This window comes from Aulonocara stuartgranti, assembly GCF_965226115.1.
Source record: "Aulonocara stuartgranti genome assembly, chromosome: 18".
Lineage (NCBI taxonomy): Eukaryota > Metazoa > Chordata > Actinopteri > Cichliformes > Cichlidae > Aulonocara > Aulonocara stuartgranti.
The window spans coordinates 31,636,179-31,653,263 of record NC_138954.1 but is presented as its reverse complement, the minus strand read 5'-3'; the positions used below and the strand labels follow the sequence as shown (position 1 = coordinate 31,653,263).

The 17,085-nt window shown below is 39.7% G+C and overlaps 1 protein-coding gene across 1 annotated transcript in view; it reads left to right on the top strand.

The window, feature by feature from the left end:
* The first annotated feature begins 641 nt into the window (after positions 1-641).
* rab2a (RAB2A, member RAS oncogene family) overlaps positions 642-17,085 on the top strand; it is a 29,189-nt gene continuing 12,745 nt past the window's right edge. The window contains exons 1-5 of the mRNA XM_082512427.1: positions 642-862; positions 10,813-10,884; positions 12,510-12,577; positions 14,278-14,360; positions 16,327-16,419. Coding sequence (XP_082368553.1) covers positions 817-862; positions 10,813-10,884; positions 12,510-12,577; positions 14,278-14,360; positions 16,327-16,419 — 362 coding nt within the window. The 5' untranslated portion in view covers positions 642-816. The remainder of the gene's footprint in view (positions 863-10,812; positions 10,885-12,509; positions 12,578-14,277; positions 14,361-16,326; positions 16,420-17,085) is intronic.

Genomic DNA, 17,085 nt, shown 5'->3' with positions numbered 1-17,085 from the left:
TTAATTAAAGCAACAAAACAACCTGAAGAGCCGGTTCGGAGCCAAAAGAACCGGCTCTTTTTAATGAGCCGAGCCGAAAGAGCCGGTTCTCTAAAAAGAGCCGGAAATCCCATCACTACTCTGAATTATTCTTTGACACTACAATTGATCATCCAATTATTAGGCTGCTTTTGAAGGTAAAATTGTAATGTTTATCCAGTCGAATAGAGGTTTGCAACTGTAAAAGGGGATTATTATATTTGTTGCAAACACCATATTCCATTAATACTAATTACACTGCATGCATGACATGATTGGGAGCTGAGTCCCCCTAAAGGTTTGAGCCTAGAATCGCCATTGCTATGTGGTACTGTTTATGGTATTATGCATACCGCTTCACGGTGTTGTGTCATTTACATTGTTTATCCTTGAATTTGTTTTATATGTTGTGAAGGTGGCAGCAGTGATCTCTGCTCCCTTTTTATTTCATTTTTTATTCATTTAATAACAAAGTGAAGTGATTCTAATACCTCCTGAAAAATTTGTTTGACTTTTTTTTTTTTAAAAAGGTGATTTTTTCCCCCCATCATTTCCACTAAGAGTGGAATTAGTGAAATGCATCGTAAATTTCCGAGCAGACCCTGAAGACCTCATTGTGTAGCGTGGCGAGGGCGGACCGTGTGACGTCGAGCCGAGGCTCTGGCTGTTTATTGTTCCTTCCTCAGCACGGACAGAGAGAAACGGGCTAACAGTCTGTCAGCCACTTTCTTCACACGGTAACGTTCGATTTTACGAAGGTGTAACGGGCTAGACAGCTAACTGCACAAACCAGGGGTCATGGCGTATGCGTACCTCTTCAAATACATCATCATCGGAGACACGGGTAAGTTACAACAAGTGCCAGTTAGACTGCCAGTTAGCATTTACCTAGCTCTTAGCCGCTAGCTAGCGGCGTATTTCCGCAGTGTTGGATAGTTCAATGACGTGGTAAAAGCAGAGACAGAAGGGGTGGGATGACAGCTCCAATCCTTCTCTATTAACATATTTAGATAACAATAAGCGACCCCTGGCAGTGTTAAAAATCTACAGAGGAATCTTTACACAAGCTGCCTTGGAGTAGCTTGTGTCAAGGTTGATAGCGGCTGATAAATGTTTGGGCCTTTTGTCCCTTTGCGTCGAGGGTGGGGGTGTTAGCCACAGCTTGCCAGCCCAGCTAAGTAGCTTTTCCACCAAATATTTAGCAACCGACTGTCACGACATCCAAATAATGCTTCACTCACTGCAGCTACATACGACAGACAACCACACTACCAATTTCTGTTGTTGTTCATGTCTTATAATTACTAAACATTAGCTTAGCTTCTTGTCAGAGAAGGCCAAGACGCCAAGCTGCACCTCTAATATTCCCTGAAATGGCGTAGAGCAGATCTAATTTCTGGCTACATATATCCATGCGATTTGGAGTCGTTGCATGGTTCCATGTTTTGCGCTTCATTTACCAAAATATAGGTTTGTATATCTTGTGCTGGAAACCGCTCAATTAGCCGGCGGTGTTGTCATCTGTTTACTTTTAGCAGGCTGTACTGATGAGGGGTACCGCTGTGTAGTTGCAGGTACATTTCTATATTATACTGTTACAGCACCAGTTTTAGAAAAGGCGGCAGGTCTTACTGTGAGGTACAACGAGAGCTTTAGTAAGATAAACTGCCAGCGATAGTAAGAGGCAGCTAGAAAATTTTCAGAGTAAATAGATATTGGGGAAAGACTCCCATTGTGCGGATATGTAGTTTTGTCTTAGATGATGTACACTGTGGTGGGTTTCATGTTTACTACACTGTTATTGCCAAGCAGGGTCACGTTCTGCCTGCTGCTGTTATGATTTCGTACAAGTATGTTGTTTATCTTCAGTAGTGAATGTTGAAAAGGTCCCAGCTTGATTACACAGATGTCTACACCAGAAATACTCCATCTGTGCGCCACTTACTTTTGCCTCAAGAGGCTTTTTTAAGCACACACGCGGGCATTGCAGTGCTAGCCTCGTTTTGTTTTTCAAGCATATTTCCAGGGGGAAATAGTATTTATTTTTTAACTAAAATATCTGGTGTCCAGGACATAACATGTAATTAATATTAGTGTCAAAAAAGCTGCTGGGCCAAATGTTCCATAGCTATCATCTTCTCATCATATGACATTACAAATTTAGCGTGGGGTGTTTGGGATCACTTTCAGGAATCCCTGGAAAGAAACCTAACATTAGTCTGCCAGGTGAAAATCTAATTGGCTCACTGATTTGTTGTTGTTGTGATCAGTAGAAAGGCTTCTAAATAGGTTTAGGGGCAGAGTAGTAGTAACTGTATACAACAGTAAATAATTGTAAAAACATCATTTTCTGCATGTAATATGTCATTTTAATACAACGTTACATAATCCCAATATATCTGACTGTTCTGTCTGGCTCAATTCATCTGGGGCTGAGAGATACATCAAGAGTGATTTTCAGAAGTAAAAACCTATCCAGCGATTGCTTGAGTAAAAAATATTTTCCAGCATTGTCAATGATGAGACTCAAAGGTGCAGGAGTCATGATGTTTACTTATACTAGGTCATGTGATTTCTGTCAACAGAAAGGTCAGCAGTTACACTTATGTATAGGAGACAGGTCATTTTAAGTAAGAAACTAGCCTGCAATGTTGTTATCATACTATGATGCAAGTCAGACTGATCAGATCATCTTAAACTAAGGTGGGTTGGGGAGAAGGGATTTAATCTTGCAAACAATGTATGTAGCACTGTTCATAAGCTACAATGCTTATTGCTAATTATGTAGCAGTGACTGGGAACAGCGAAGCTGCTTACGAGTTGCTGCATGTAGATGCAGGGAGAGAGGGGAAGGAGACAGTGGGGAGTTTATCTCTTGCTTACCAGCATACCAGCAGGATGGCACCCAATCATATTTATTCAATACAGAAATAAATGATTTAGCCTACCTTTATTAGTGAACATAAGTCAATAGATGTTAGCTGAACAGGTATAACAGTATGAAATATTTGTCTGGTTCTTTATTCCCTTGCTAAAATTGAAAATTTCTAGAGCTATATTTTATCTGTAAACAATGTTAATACCAGGCTATAGCTTAGGCAAAAAACAACAAAAAGCCCAGTGCAAGGCATGTAATTCAGTGGGTGAATCACTGGTATGAGTAGAACTTGCTAATTTTTGCCACCACCTAACTACTTAACTAACTAGTTAGACAACATCAGCTTGGCTTGTGGCAACTTTGTGGACAAAGTGTGGGGCGATTTGCCTGCCTTTGAATGTGAAAAGTGTGTCCGAAAGAGAAAGGGACATCTTCTGGAAGAACTCTTCTGTTTTCTGGAAGAACTCTTTTTGACTGTGATCGGTTTTTGTATTTTCATTAGGCGGTCAGTTTTTACACTTTTGTATGACTGTATTTAATAATTTTATTTTGGAATTATTTGTTTCTTCTATGTTTAATTTTATAGAATATAACACATCTTATCTTGGTCTTATCTTCACCCTAAAGGAGATATGATGGTTATTAAAATCTAAAACCAGTCATAGACTAGTAGTTGGACAAGTTTAACTTGGGTGTGTCATCTTGTTACCTTGTAACTGCTTTGCTGAGTCAAAGCAAATCCACAAGTTTAAACACCAGAAAAACCTCCGATCTCCAGGTTAATCAATGTTCAGTGAGGCTTTTATTGTGAAAAGTAATCATTAAGGCTTCCATCTTCCCCATGTGCCTAGTATGATGGTCAGTACCAGTAAGATTGGCAGTCTTTTAGTGCTGTAATCATTCATCTACACATGAAGACTGAGGAAGATGTATTTCCAGTCAGTGAGTTTTAGTTGGGTTTTAAGGTGTGATGCGTAGACATCATTTTAGTCTGAGGAAACATTCCCAGCTAATGTCTGTGAAGGTTCTCAGTCATCCAGGTCATCGTAGTCAAAGGAGCTTAGAACTGAAGAAGCTTCTCGGATGAGAGGTGAAACGTCTTCAAGCAACTTAAAGAAGTCCAGACGCTTTTCTTTGCAAGCTCCTTTGATTCCCAGCTAATACACTCATGCAGCTGGTGCTCTTAACCCCACCTGCCAGACATGTATTCAGAGTTGACACTTTTTTCCTTTGGTTGAACTCAATAGTTCAACTAGTTTCTCACAGAGATTTTTCTTTAAAATATTAACTATAATTAATACAGAAATACAGCTGCAGTGTATGACTTTCTAGGGGGAAAAACACACAGAGACAAGTCACTTTGTCCAGTGGCATCCTACCTTTTTTGGCATGTAGTATGTGTTTTGGTAGTTGTTCACCTTAGGTGTAGATTCATGGCCTGCTATTAATTTTCTTGACCTTTATCTAACTTGTCCATGTGTCATTTTAATTTGGCTTCTACCCATTGTTGCTCTAATGCCTGCATCCTTGCTGTGTTGCTGATGCTTTCTGAAATGTGACATTTGTCAAAACTTACCGAGGTGTTTTTTCTTTTATCAAACTGTTCTCCCACTAGGAGCTCAGTCTGAGTGGAGTTTTTTTTCTCCTCCTCTTACCTCATGTAGTGTATTTTCGTTGTTTTTTTTCCTATCAGCCTACCTTCTGACATGTCTGCCCAATGTGATGTTTGTGTAAAGTTGGTCAGAAGGTTCCTTTGTGAGTGCGCATGCGCCATTAGCGTGCTGCCTGCTGTAACCCCTAATTTCCCTCGGGATGAATAAAGTATTCTGATTCTGATTCTGATATCATTCCAGGTGTCATCACCTCTCTCTCCTCTTATTTTCTCTCAACCCTTCGTGGAGTGTTTGAGAGGAGATGCTTTGCTTTATGACTTAAAGGAGTAGCAGGGACTTGCACAGGCGAATAATGATAAATTGGATTGACTATTCTGAGACATAGGAAAAGGTTAATTCAGTGTTCACTGTCTCTCTGACCCATGGCCAGGCTGTCCTCAGATATAGCTTGCAGAAGACAAACTGCATCTGAACAGAAATTATAGCTTCAGTACAGATTGAATGTCCAAAAATAGGCTCTGTCCTACTGAACACAGCCTGTAGATCTCCAGCTTTTCAAATTTTAGAGTTTGACCCCATTCAGAGAATTTGAGGTTCATTGTTTCACAGCAGTTTTCATTATGAAAAGCACAGACAGATTTCAATATGCACAGCTATAGTTCGTTGGGATTTTTTATGCAATAATATCCGGTCTTTGGCTAAAATGAACAAATCCTTCATTCATGGACCTTTTGTTAAGTCCTGCGTGTGTATCTGCTTTGACTAAAGTTTTTTTTTACAGGTATCCTTGGGAACTTACAGTGGAGTTGTGGTAAATGTTTGTGTGTAGTTTTCCTGTCTAATAATTATGATTATTAGCTTTCCACAATTCACCCCCCCAACAAATGACGTCATTTTTTAAAACTCTTTAGATGTGTTCATGAGAAAGGCTGCAACTAACACATTTTCATTAGTTATTAATCACCTGAGTGTTTTGCTTCAAATATTTGGTCTATGAAACCTTTGATACCAAAGAAAATTGCTCAAGCAAACATTAGTAACATCTATGTTAGGTCATACAACCACCTAAAACTGTAACCAGGCAGAAACATAACTTAAACAGAAACTACCTGTCCTTGACTTGTTTTATCATTAATCTTTTTGCGGTATACAGAGTACGGTGTCCCATAAGCCCTAATTTAAAAGACCTCTTCGCAGTAATGACCAGACTGGAGTGTGAACTGAGCTAAAAAGTGTGTTATTCATAGTTGAGGTGGTTTTCTGATGACAGTAGTGTTTGAGGGATAACATTGCGTTCATGTGTGATTAAACTGGGTTAATGGGGGACCTATAACAGTAAATATTAACTATGTGAAATCTGCCTTGTCAGGATTGTGGGACTGCAATTTGACCAGGTTTGATTAACAAATAGTCCCACAACTTGGGATCTAATAATTATTGTTGTATATAGGGTCCGTCATTCAGAATAGAATGCTGATTGAGTTTAAGTTTTAAGGATCTCTAAAACTATAACTTCAGCTATTTTATATTGTTCTCAACTTCTGAAATCCCCTGCCGACAGCCTATGGGGATGACAGCTTCAGATCACACTTGAATGCACTTGAGTAATACTTAATGTGCAAAAAACTGTTCCCGTGGACAGTTCCTGTCAAATTCCTCAGCAGGGATTGTGGTGCAGTCTGCTGACCTAGCCAAGCTTCAAGTTACTGCTGTAAATGAGCAGAGCAACATCTCACTGGCTTGCTGGACACTCCTAACACATCGGCACCAACCATGTGCAACAAGGTTGTGTATTGTGCCTGCTTAATGTCAGCGTTTTCTTGTCTCATTTCAGACGAAATAGTAATTTTTTCGCTTGTGTTATACTTTAATTCTCAGCCCACATCATCTCTTCATAAAACGTAATTGCTACATTTCTGAGTGCTAGAGATGAAATGGTATCAACATTTGACGTTTTTAGTGACCAGAATAACAGTATCAGGAATAAGTGAGTAGGGCTGGGCCATATCATACCGTTCACGGTAATACCGGTATAATGTTGGGCAATGATAAGAAAATGAAATATTGCAATAGAATATGGGTAAAACGCGCATGCGCAGTGCCTTTGTTTTCATATGCACATGGAGGAAAAAGCGTGCCGGCGACAGAGAATGAGAAGGGCGAAAGAATGAAATGGATGAACCAGAACTGGTTTGTAAAAATGCTGCAACTTCAGTGGTGTGGAACTGGTTTAGCTTTTGTCCATCAGATACACAACAAAGCACTATTTTTGGTAGCGCATGCTAGCGGGCCGTCGTTATTACTGTGTTTTTTGGAAAATACGGCGCGCTTAAAATCAATCCTTTGATTTTTCTGAAAATCAACAGCGCCCCTTATAATCCCGTGTGCCTTATGTATGAACTCTGGTTGTGTTTACTGACCTCGAAACGATTTTATGTGGTACACAGCGCTCGAAAATCTGTCAGACGTCTTTGCTAAGCTACGAAGCCGCACCGCTTGATGGATTGTCGGAGCATTACGGCTATCGTAGGCAGGAGCCTCGCGGAGTGATACGTACTGTGCTTCAGCATAATATTACCATATTGTGTGTGTATAAGCTCTTTTTAAGTTTTGTGGGTATTATACATGGTTATGCTGAGGACATGTCGGCCAATTTCCACTGGAAATGCCTTTTGGTTAAACTGTCAGCGAGGAATTTGCACTGTTAAATTTTTATATAACTTTAATGCACATAAAAAAACAGCTGCTTGTTTAAGTGAAAATACATTGATGGTTTTTTTTTCACTAATAAAGTTGTGGAGTTGTAAAGTATTTTGTCTAGTGTCAATTATATCGTCAGTTATATCGTTATTGCAAATTTTCAAATGTATATCGTGATAAATAGTTTTGGTCATATCGCCCTGCTCTATAAGTGAGCATATTTACACATTTTCATGTGTTAGAGCCTCGACTTATTTTTCAGCAGATGAGGCCTGGAAAGGGATGTAATGCTCAATTTGTCCTGCCGGATTAACAGTTTCAACGGTTTTTGTCTGGAATGGGTAAGCAAAGACTGCAGTCATACTACATGTACAGCAGCACAACAGCATCCAATGTTTTTACATGAACAGTCACACAGAAAACTTCAGTTGTGATTATTGATAAGCTGTGAGCAAAATAAAAGGGAAAAGTCATTACATTTGACATTTCTCTGCTCTCACTATAATATTGTTTGTGGTGCTCACAAATCAGCTCACTTTCTGCATCCTCTGTATAAAACATGAACACAGACATCATGACGTCACTCGCTGATTTGTGCCCTGTTAATGTCTGTTATGGTTTTGTGTTGGTTGTGTCAGAAGACCTGACGTCATCAATGCCTCCTCACCGTTTATACTGGCACTGAGGCCATGCAGTCCTCCCGTGGACAATAGGTGTCACCACTGAAGCAAAACGTCAACTTCAACATCAATACTGATATAGGACTAGAAGTTGAAAGAGGAAGCACAGTGATTGCAGTATTTTTGTTTTTGTCTTTTTCAACGTTTTCTCCAGAACGTCTTACTCTTCAAGCCGTCCAATATCTCCTTCTGTACAGTCCAAGATCTCTGCACTTTAACTGGTGGTAAAAATGGACACAATCGTACACTCTTGTTTTCAACCTGGCCTCACCAACTGGCTGGGTTTACAAAAATTGAGTGGTACGTGACTGGCTGAAACCACACCACAGCGTGGTTCATACTAGCAGACTTGTCAGTCACAAGTTGTTAGTCAGTGACCATCTTTTTAGCCAGCACTGTTTTTTCCCTCTTTTTACAGTTAAAATGAACAGAATTTACAAATGTGCTATTCATACCCAAAATGAATGACTGAGCCCATAAACCCATAATCCCATTAGGAAAGTATTTACAGAGATGGAGTTCAAAGGCAGTTTTCACACAAACATCTGTAGGAACCAAAAGTCCTTTTGCAGTTGTCACCCCTGATGGCCATTAAAAAAAAGTATGTTGCATTATCCTCACTTTTCAAACCCTAAAGCGATGTCAGTCTTTTGTACTGTCTGGTTTTCAATCGATTTTGGTTGAAGTGTGTTAGCTGTGATTTATTGTAATTAAAAACAATTTGAAATAGGTATCAAATAAAGGTAAGAACTAGTTCAGTCTGGGAAATTGCCCCATGGTATGAGACAACTTGTGAGGTGCTCGGCCATGATGGACCTGTTACTATGACAACTGTTGAAGTGAGCTGGAAAAGGATACTTTTTTACAAGGTATCCTTGTCTAAAGAACAGGGCCGTGGTTTATGAATCATTTTGTCGAATGCATCCTTTTTTTTTTTTTTTTTTTTTTTTTAATGTTGCTAAAGGTCAAAGCTCCACTGTTCAGGCTTTTGTGAGAGATTTCCCATCAGTGTGTGAATGGGTGGATGGGTGGATGACAGGTTGTGTAAAGCACTTTGGGGTCCTTAGGGACTAGAAAAGCGCTATACAAATACAGGCCATTTACCATTTACCATCATTAAAGATTTTGTTATTTGCCACAACTATGGGAGGTGGATATTTTTACTTGTTAGTGGATCACATTTGTTGAGTCATACTGGTGTTTGCTCAAAAAGCGCAATTTAATTATTCCACCTGTCAGTAATCCAGTCAACATGTTCCTTTTGTTGTCTGACAACCCAGCATGTATGTCCAAATTTTCCTCTGTGTGACGAGATCTGGTGAGAGCTAGACTGTTTGAAAGCACATTCACAGAAACCTATCACAGTCACTAATTATGACTCCAATTGTAGCCATGCTCTGCATTTAAAGACACAGCATGCTTTGATTCTAGGCCCCTGTAGACAGGTTGCTTTTGCTCTGAGGTAACAAGAGGTAACAGCCATCAAGCTGTTACCTCTTGTCAGAAATGAAAGGTTCTGCTATGTTAAAATGTATGTTAATTGCATTGTGGCTAATTAGAAAGATTGCTATTACTGTTTTGTTGCTTTAGTAGTGCAAGAGTGGCTATGAGCAGGTGTCTGTTGACTGACGGAGGTAACAATGACTTCACTGTTACACCTTTATTTAACTTTCTCGAGATCCCTCCATCCCTTACTAGCAACAGCGTCATCGCACAGGCCCTGCTTAGCAACTTGTGACCCGTGGAAACCATGGAAGAGGAAGACCATGTCGCACCTCCTTGAGTTTCTGCCAGCTACTGTCTCCTTAACGTTCTCTTTTATTCTCCTGTGGTCATCCCTCCCCCACTTCCTCCTCCTGTTTTTCTTCTTACACACACATATGTTCACACACTCCCAAACCCTTTGACTCCAAAGCCTTACTTACCATATTTGCTGAGTAAATCATTCTATACCAGCATTCTCCATTTTCTTGAATGTTCCTGACACTCTTGGTCTTTTTATAAAAGGGTTAAAATGGTATCAGGTTGAGTTAAAGTTTCTTTGCTTTCAAATGCATCTCTTCACCAATAGGCATCGATATTCTTAAGGGATTCCTCACCGTAGCATATTAGCCTTGGGGGTGGCAATGGGTTCAAGGTGGCAGGAATTACGGCTGTATTTATTTATTTTTTTCTTTTGTTTCCTTGCTTTCGTAACTGCTCTTCACTAAAGGAAATTTTCTTTTTACTACACACTTACACACTTACACACACACATCTCAGTGACAAGTGACTAACTTTTTTTAAATGTTGTAGAAGTACTGTGGCACCAAACCTGTTGAGTGTGTTTGTCATGCTTCTAGATATTTGTGTTGAGGAAATAACAGCTCGCACTCTCTCTGAGAATCTGCTCACCATTTCCATCTGTAGTTTGTAATGCAGTTAAGTCAATGTGTCTTTGATTTAATGATTGCATTTGCAAACACCTGTCATCTGACTTCCTAACTCGCTGTTTCGCTTTGGGGTTTTTTTTCCAGTTGAGAATAAATTACCTAAAACAGAATTATGAACAATGAAAGTGTTGCTTTTGTAAGTGTTTGTGTATCTGTGGGAGTTTGCCACATTCAGAGCTGAAGGTATGTGTGGATTGCCATTGAAAATAGGCACGCTCATTAGTGCCCTTTTGGCTACATAAAAATTAGCCACCTTTTATAGCTCAGTTAGCTTGCTAATAGTTAACTGGAGCAAAGCTGATGAAATGGTGTGCTCCCTGCTGGGTCATTTGAACATGATGTTGACTCCAGTTGTCTTATATTAAAAATATAAGAGTTGTAACTTGGTGTTTTGCCAACCTACAAACAGCAGTGGCTCTGACTTGTAGTATTTTATTGTCAGCATATGAATGAATCCCCTTTAATTCTGTTTGTGTACTTTTTCTTTTCAGGTGTGGGAAAGTCATGTCTATTACTACAGTTCACAGACAAGAGGTTTCAGCCAGTTCACGACCTCACCATCGGTAAGACCACCTGCATCATTTATAATAAAAACATAAAGCATAATTAGATGACTTTTACTAATTAAACTTGATAGACTAGGTCAGACTAAAGTAAAGTAAAAGCAATATAGCTGATGCTATGTTAACAACATAAAAAACTAAGTAAAAAGTAATTAGATGCTGAGTTAACCAAAACCCTTCTGATATTCAGATAATTCAGATTTTACTGTGTACAACTCCAGTAGATTTGACAGAGAGGAGTAACCTCTTACAATTGCATCCGTTACAGAAAATTGCTTAATTACTTTGTGCAGTATGAATGGCCATAAAGCCAGCTCTCAGCTTTGCAGCCTCCAGTATTATTGAAATGCAGATGCTGCTCATTTTACGTTTTCGCTCGCTTCTTCATTTTTCCTCGACACACTTGTGTACCTGGTCTGTACCACCACAAAACGTCTGCCCCCTTCCTTCTTTCACACAGCCCTTCTTTGCATGTGATTGGCTGCACGGTGTGCCCATCAAAATAAAAACCCACCCCTGCCCTGTATGGATTCTCAGCAGTGCTGAGTTCCATAGTGCTGTTTAAATCCGAGTGGGTCAGCGGCCTAAGCCATATACTGGATCTCTTGCCAGCTCGTGTGATCTATGTACAATGAAAGAATGAGTTGGAAATCACATGCTTTGTAAAGCAGCTTCAGCCGCAACACCACCCCTGCTACAGGGGAGGAGCCACTGATAAATAAATAAATAAATAAAATATAAAGCCAATATTTACATCCAATTTTAGCCTTTGGCCTAAGAGCAGATATGTGATTTCAACTTCAAATTTGATCTTAAGCACAATGCAATGTATACTTTTTTGTGTCTGTGGGGCAATTTATGTTGGGCTCAAAACACAGATGACCCAGTAATTATAGCAGCTATAATCCTTATCAAGTGTTATGTCATGTAGAAATTCAAACCTCAGATTACACACATTATGCATACCACTTGCGATCACTGGTTGTGTGACAAGAACAGCATGAAGCCATCACACAAGCCCCACAGCCTCCATCAGCATTATTTAAGATTGTAGATAAGATTGATTAAGGTTGTGTTTACATTGTGGTACTCTTCATGGTCTGTATAAAGGTGGATCTGGAGAGTATGAGATAAGTCCAAGTGGGTCCATCTCCTCAGCTTTGCTCATATTTAAAATAAAATGTCTGGCATCAGACCTCTCCACAAATCTCTCTTCCTGTGAACTAGGCTGAGGGATCTATACGCTTGTGCAGAAAGAAAAGCATAGCTGGGTTTGACTTCTCCAACAGAAATTATAAATGGATTTTCATCATCTCGGTTAAAATCAACAAATGGCCGATCTGCAAAGCTTTTGAGGTGTTTCAAGTGCTTACTTGTCAAACTGTGATTATGTTAAGGACATTATCCATATCCTGCACATTGCCTGCAGGCAGATGATAATGGATATTATATAGAATCGACCTCTAGCTTGAATACAGACGCATGTCTTTTTAAAAGCATTTGATTGCTATCAGAATCCATCAACAGATAATTAACAGTTAAGAAAAAAGTCTTCTGTGTAAGATCTGTGTAGCTTTTATTTAGAAAGGGTTATTCACCCATCTTCTGTGATTGTGTCTATGCAGGTGTGGAATTCGGCGCGAGGATGATCACTATAGATGGCAAACAGATCAAATTGCAAATCTGGGATACGGTAATACATATACTGTTTTTCTACCTTTTTCTTTTTCAAACAGAAAATATAACTTGAATTTGTTTCCTCAACTGTAAGTGTATTTAAGTCTTATAAATGAAGGTTTCAAGCTTGTTAGTATAATGTGGCAGGAATGTATTGAATTTTGTTTGGCTTTTATTTTTTCCAAAAACTGCAACATTATTATTCTTTTATTATTATTTAACTTATGTGCAGCACTGCAGAGCAAGGACCCTTTTCGTTTGTTTATCTAAAATGCATGCCTGCATTATGGGACAGTCCCAGAAAATGATGTAACATTGTGACTTTTGGATTGGTGGACTGTGATTTTTCACAGCTTGCACTTACAGCTTTAACCAACAGATGGCGTTAGAGCTCTTTGAATACCTGTTCTCTGATCTTAAGGAAGCAGTGTGAGAAAAGGGACCAGCATTTCAGTCCTGGTTCTCTGGTCCCAGGATAGTGCATTTTGGGGGGCCCACCAGTGAGATTATTGTCTTTACCTGGTTTTCTGGGTTTGGCCAAAGTGAAAATCTCAGCAACAAATTTGGATTTGTATAGTACATAATCTCCGAATAGTTAGAGAAGCCACTTGGGTTATTGTGCAGGCTGCACTTGCCACATGTATGCTTGTGTGTTTCTTTATGCACGCCTGTGTGCCAGATGGCAGACAGGCACAGCGTTCCCTCTCTTTCACCCTTATTTATCATTTATTCACTAATAGCATTACTGGCTGGTTGACTGCTCCTTGAACATCTCGCAGACTGCTCTAGTGACCAGCTAACTTGGTGTTTGCTGCACTGGCTGACCAAACTTCTGAATGGCTTTCTATCTGGCTAACTTACCCAGCTTGTTGGCTGTCCTCACTAGTTTTCTGACTCACAAACCAACTGCTTCGCTGGGTGAGACGTTGACAGCCTGGTCCCCTGACTGGCTGAATGATTCACCTCCCTGTCTTTCTGACTGTCTGGTGTTCAGATGAGGTCAGAGCAGCATGGGACTTGCAGCTGCTAGGATAGAGTGTCGTTTTGTTTTCTGCTCGGGCTTGGACGAACACAGGCGACATTGTTACTGTACATTGAATAGCAAGAGAACATGAATAGATATTGCACTGGGGGGGGGTTGTAAGAATACCGGATGATGAAAATAATGAAGGAAAGATGTCTTTCTTCGATCACTTAAAAGATGAGTGATCGAAGAAAGACATCGAAAAAGTGAGATAACGAGGGGATGATAATAATGTAGTGGGGTTCACTGAACAAGGTGACCCAGAGAGCCAGCTTGACTAGCAGAGCTAGTCCTTCTGTTCATCATAAATATGGAGAAACAGCAAGGTTAGACATACAAGCAGAGAGAAAGAAAGGGATTGTGAAAGATAGATGGAGAATGAAAGAGAACTCTATTGTATCCGATTACAGGCTGTGCTCTGTCCTGTCCTCTCCCCAGCTGACTGAAAACCCAGAGCTGGACTCTGCTAGAGAATCAGGACTGATGTATAACATGTATTAGGACTAGACAACATGGGAGCTTGCAGAAGAGCTCAGCTGTTTGAATGAATTGCAGAGCTAAAAAAGCAGACCTGTGAAGCCAAAGTCTTTGTTGGGGCCCTTGAAAAACCGACAACTCTGCAGGTGTCTGCAGACATTTCAATTATTCAGCTTTCAATTTCTGTTTATTAATATATGCATGTGTTTCTCCAGGCTGGTCAGGAGTCGTTCCGGTCCATCACCAGGTCTTACTACAGAGGAGCGGCAGGAGCACTCCTAGTCTATGACATCACAAGGTAACAATCAGTCAGTCAATCATACACATGCTAGCTGAGTGTTTATAAGACACAATGCAATAGAGATGAACCGCAGTAGAACTACAGTCATGTTACAAGCATCCTTTCCTCACTATGGATAATCTCCACTTGTATGTTATGAGCATGTTGTGATATCATCGTAGACTCTATATAAATGTCTGGCGTCACCCATTAGTTGCTAGTGTTGAATGCTAACCATTGTCATCTGCTGGCTTACCAGCTATCCCTGAAAGTTAAATTACAGCACTGATAAATGGAAGTGACCTTAGCGAGCTAAGAAACTAGCAATGAGGCTAGATCAGATGTTGTTGAAAGAGGTATCCCTAATACTTAATTTATCCAAAAGTTATAAAGATACTAGTGTAAAAATCATCATGCTGCTGTTGAAAAAGAAAGGATGGCCAAAGTCAGTAGCGCATTTTAGCCGAGCTGTTTAAAACCCACCGGCAGTTCAACACTGTGAGCCATAGAAACATATATATTGTCATTTACTAGTTTAATTACCTTTAATTGTGATGATTGAGTTTCATATTCTTAAGGGGTTAAATGTTTTCTGTCCCATGACTTTTTGTCCAGGGTAATTCATTCAGGATTTCCACTCCACCAACTCATGATAATCCGTTTTCTTTGGAATATTTATGATCCCCAGTGGAAGAATCCTACCCTTCATAGCTCTGACATTCTATATGCAGTTGCAGTCAGTTGACTATGGAGTCAGCCCTTTTGTAGTCTTGAATTTTCTGTTACATAAACACATTTGCAATGGTAGACGCTCACATTAAACTGGCAAAAGTTTTGAGTAATGTTTGTGACAATATCCCTAATACACTCATCTCAGGCATATGTCCACCTGCTGTCCAAACCTAATGTTTACAAGGGTCAGTCAGAAAACAGTTGGCTTTAAGGGAGGGTGGCTGTAAAGGGGGAAGGGTTCAATGCTTGTTTTAGACAAAGAATGCACCAAGGCCTACTACAAGCTGAATAAGGATCATTTTGAATGTTGAGTCTCACAGAGTTGCTATAGTAGAGTGAAAAATAAAATGCTGGAAATGAGCAGAACAGATTTTGTTTTTCATTCAAGTATTATTAAGAACTGGGAAACTGGAGTCCACTGAAGAGACTTCAGACATCAGAGCTCGCAAAATCGCGAGCCCTGGAAATTATAGGATGAGCTGGGGAAAAAAGGCCAGTGTGGGGTCAGATATGTAATGACATCCTGTCAACTGTGATACAGTGATAAAGATTCATTATAGCAGTAGTTTATAGCTCACAGTCTTAGTGCCAGTTGTACTGTCTCGAAGTGTTTTTGTTTTTTTGTTTTTTTAAATCAGAACATTTTTATTATATATTAAGTTTTAATTCCAACCCTGTTGATTGCATGAATGAAATTTTCTGAAATTAAGAAAAGAAAATTCATTTATTAGGTGCACTGGTGTGTTTTAAAGGCCCTGACCATTAACTGCATTGTGTTTGAAACCAGCTGGCGAATCGAGCTTTGATGATCTGTCTCTCTTTCGTCTCTTGTTTCCTTTCATGTGTTTGCTGTAGATACTCTAATAAAAGCAGCAATCCTAGTGAATGACAATTCATCCGTTAGTGCTCAGGTATATGAAGAGTTGAAAACTGTCTGGAGATGTATTCCCATCACATTTGTCACCTGTAAGAAATTAAACTGAAGCAATAATTATTGCGATTAATGTGCATAAAGGAGTTACAGAGGTAGATGTATATTTTTCAGGATGAGGGAGTTTTCTGTTTAAATAGTTGGCATAATTGCAAGAGGAAGTGGCACACACATCAGTCACCAATTTAAAAGGAAACGGCAGATCTGTAAAATCAGTTATGTTTATGCGTCTGCGTGACAACAGCTGCTTTATCTGGCATGCTTTCAGTTTGATCTCAATGCAGTCATAGTGAAACCATCAATCTGTGCTCGTTTGAACAGAAGGGACACTTTCAACCACTTGACGACCTGGTTAGAGGATGCCCGCCAACATTCCAACTCCAATATGGTCATCATGCTCATTGGCAACAAGAGGTAACATGTTTTTTAGTTTGTTAGTTTGCCCCCCTCCCCCCTTCTACGGTGATGGCTGCCCACTGCCCTACATAACGCTGTACCATTAATAGTGTGTTTTACAACATGTTGCTGTGTAACGATGACTTGTCTGACTTTGTTTTTTATGGCTGAGGCTGGTCATAATTTTACACTGTCACTAAGTGTGTAATTCAGTCACTTCTGCTTTTCTCCCCCAGACACACTCTGTGCTCAAGCTTACATAACACACCACCATGTAAGAAACTTGTCACAACAAGTGACGTCCATTGCTAAATGTGCTTTAATATTTACAACTTACATGAGGAAGTTTCTTTCCACAGTTCTCTTCAGCTGGTATTGAACAAACTGCTTGCTCACTCATATTCTGTAAAATGACAGTTTCCAAAAAATGTAGCTTTTGATACAATTACAGACACATTGGCATTAACTCTGCCGTTTAAAAAGACATTTACTTTGTGTGATCTGAGGTGGAATTGTTGAATTTAGAAAACGGCAATCTACACTAAGCTAGCAGTAAGTTAGCCACCTAAAAGCAGAAGGCATTACTCTCTTACTCTCTGCTGCTAGACATTTCCCAGTCAAGACCTTAAAGTAGCTTCATGATATCATGAAGTAGCAATTCAATTCAATTTTATTTATATAGTC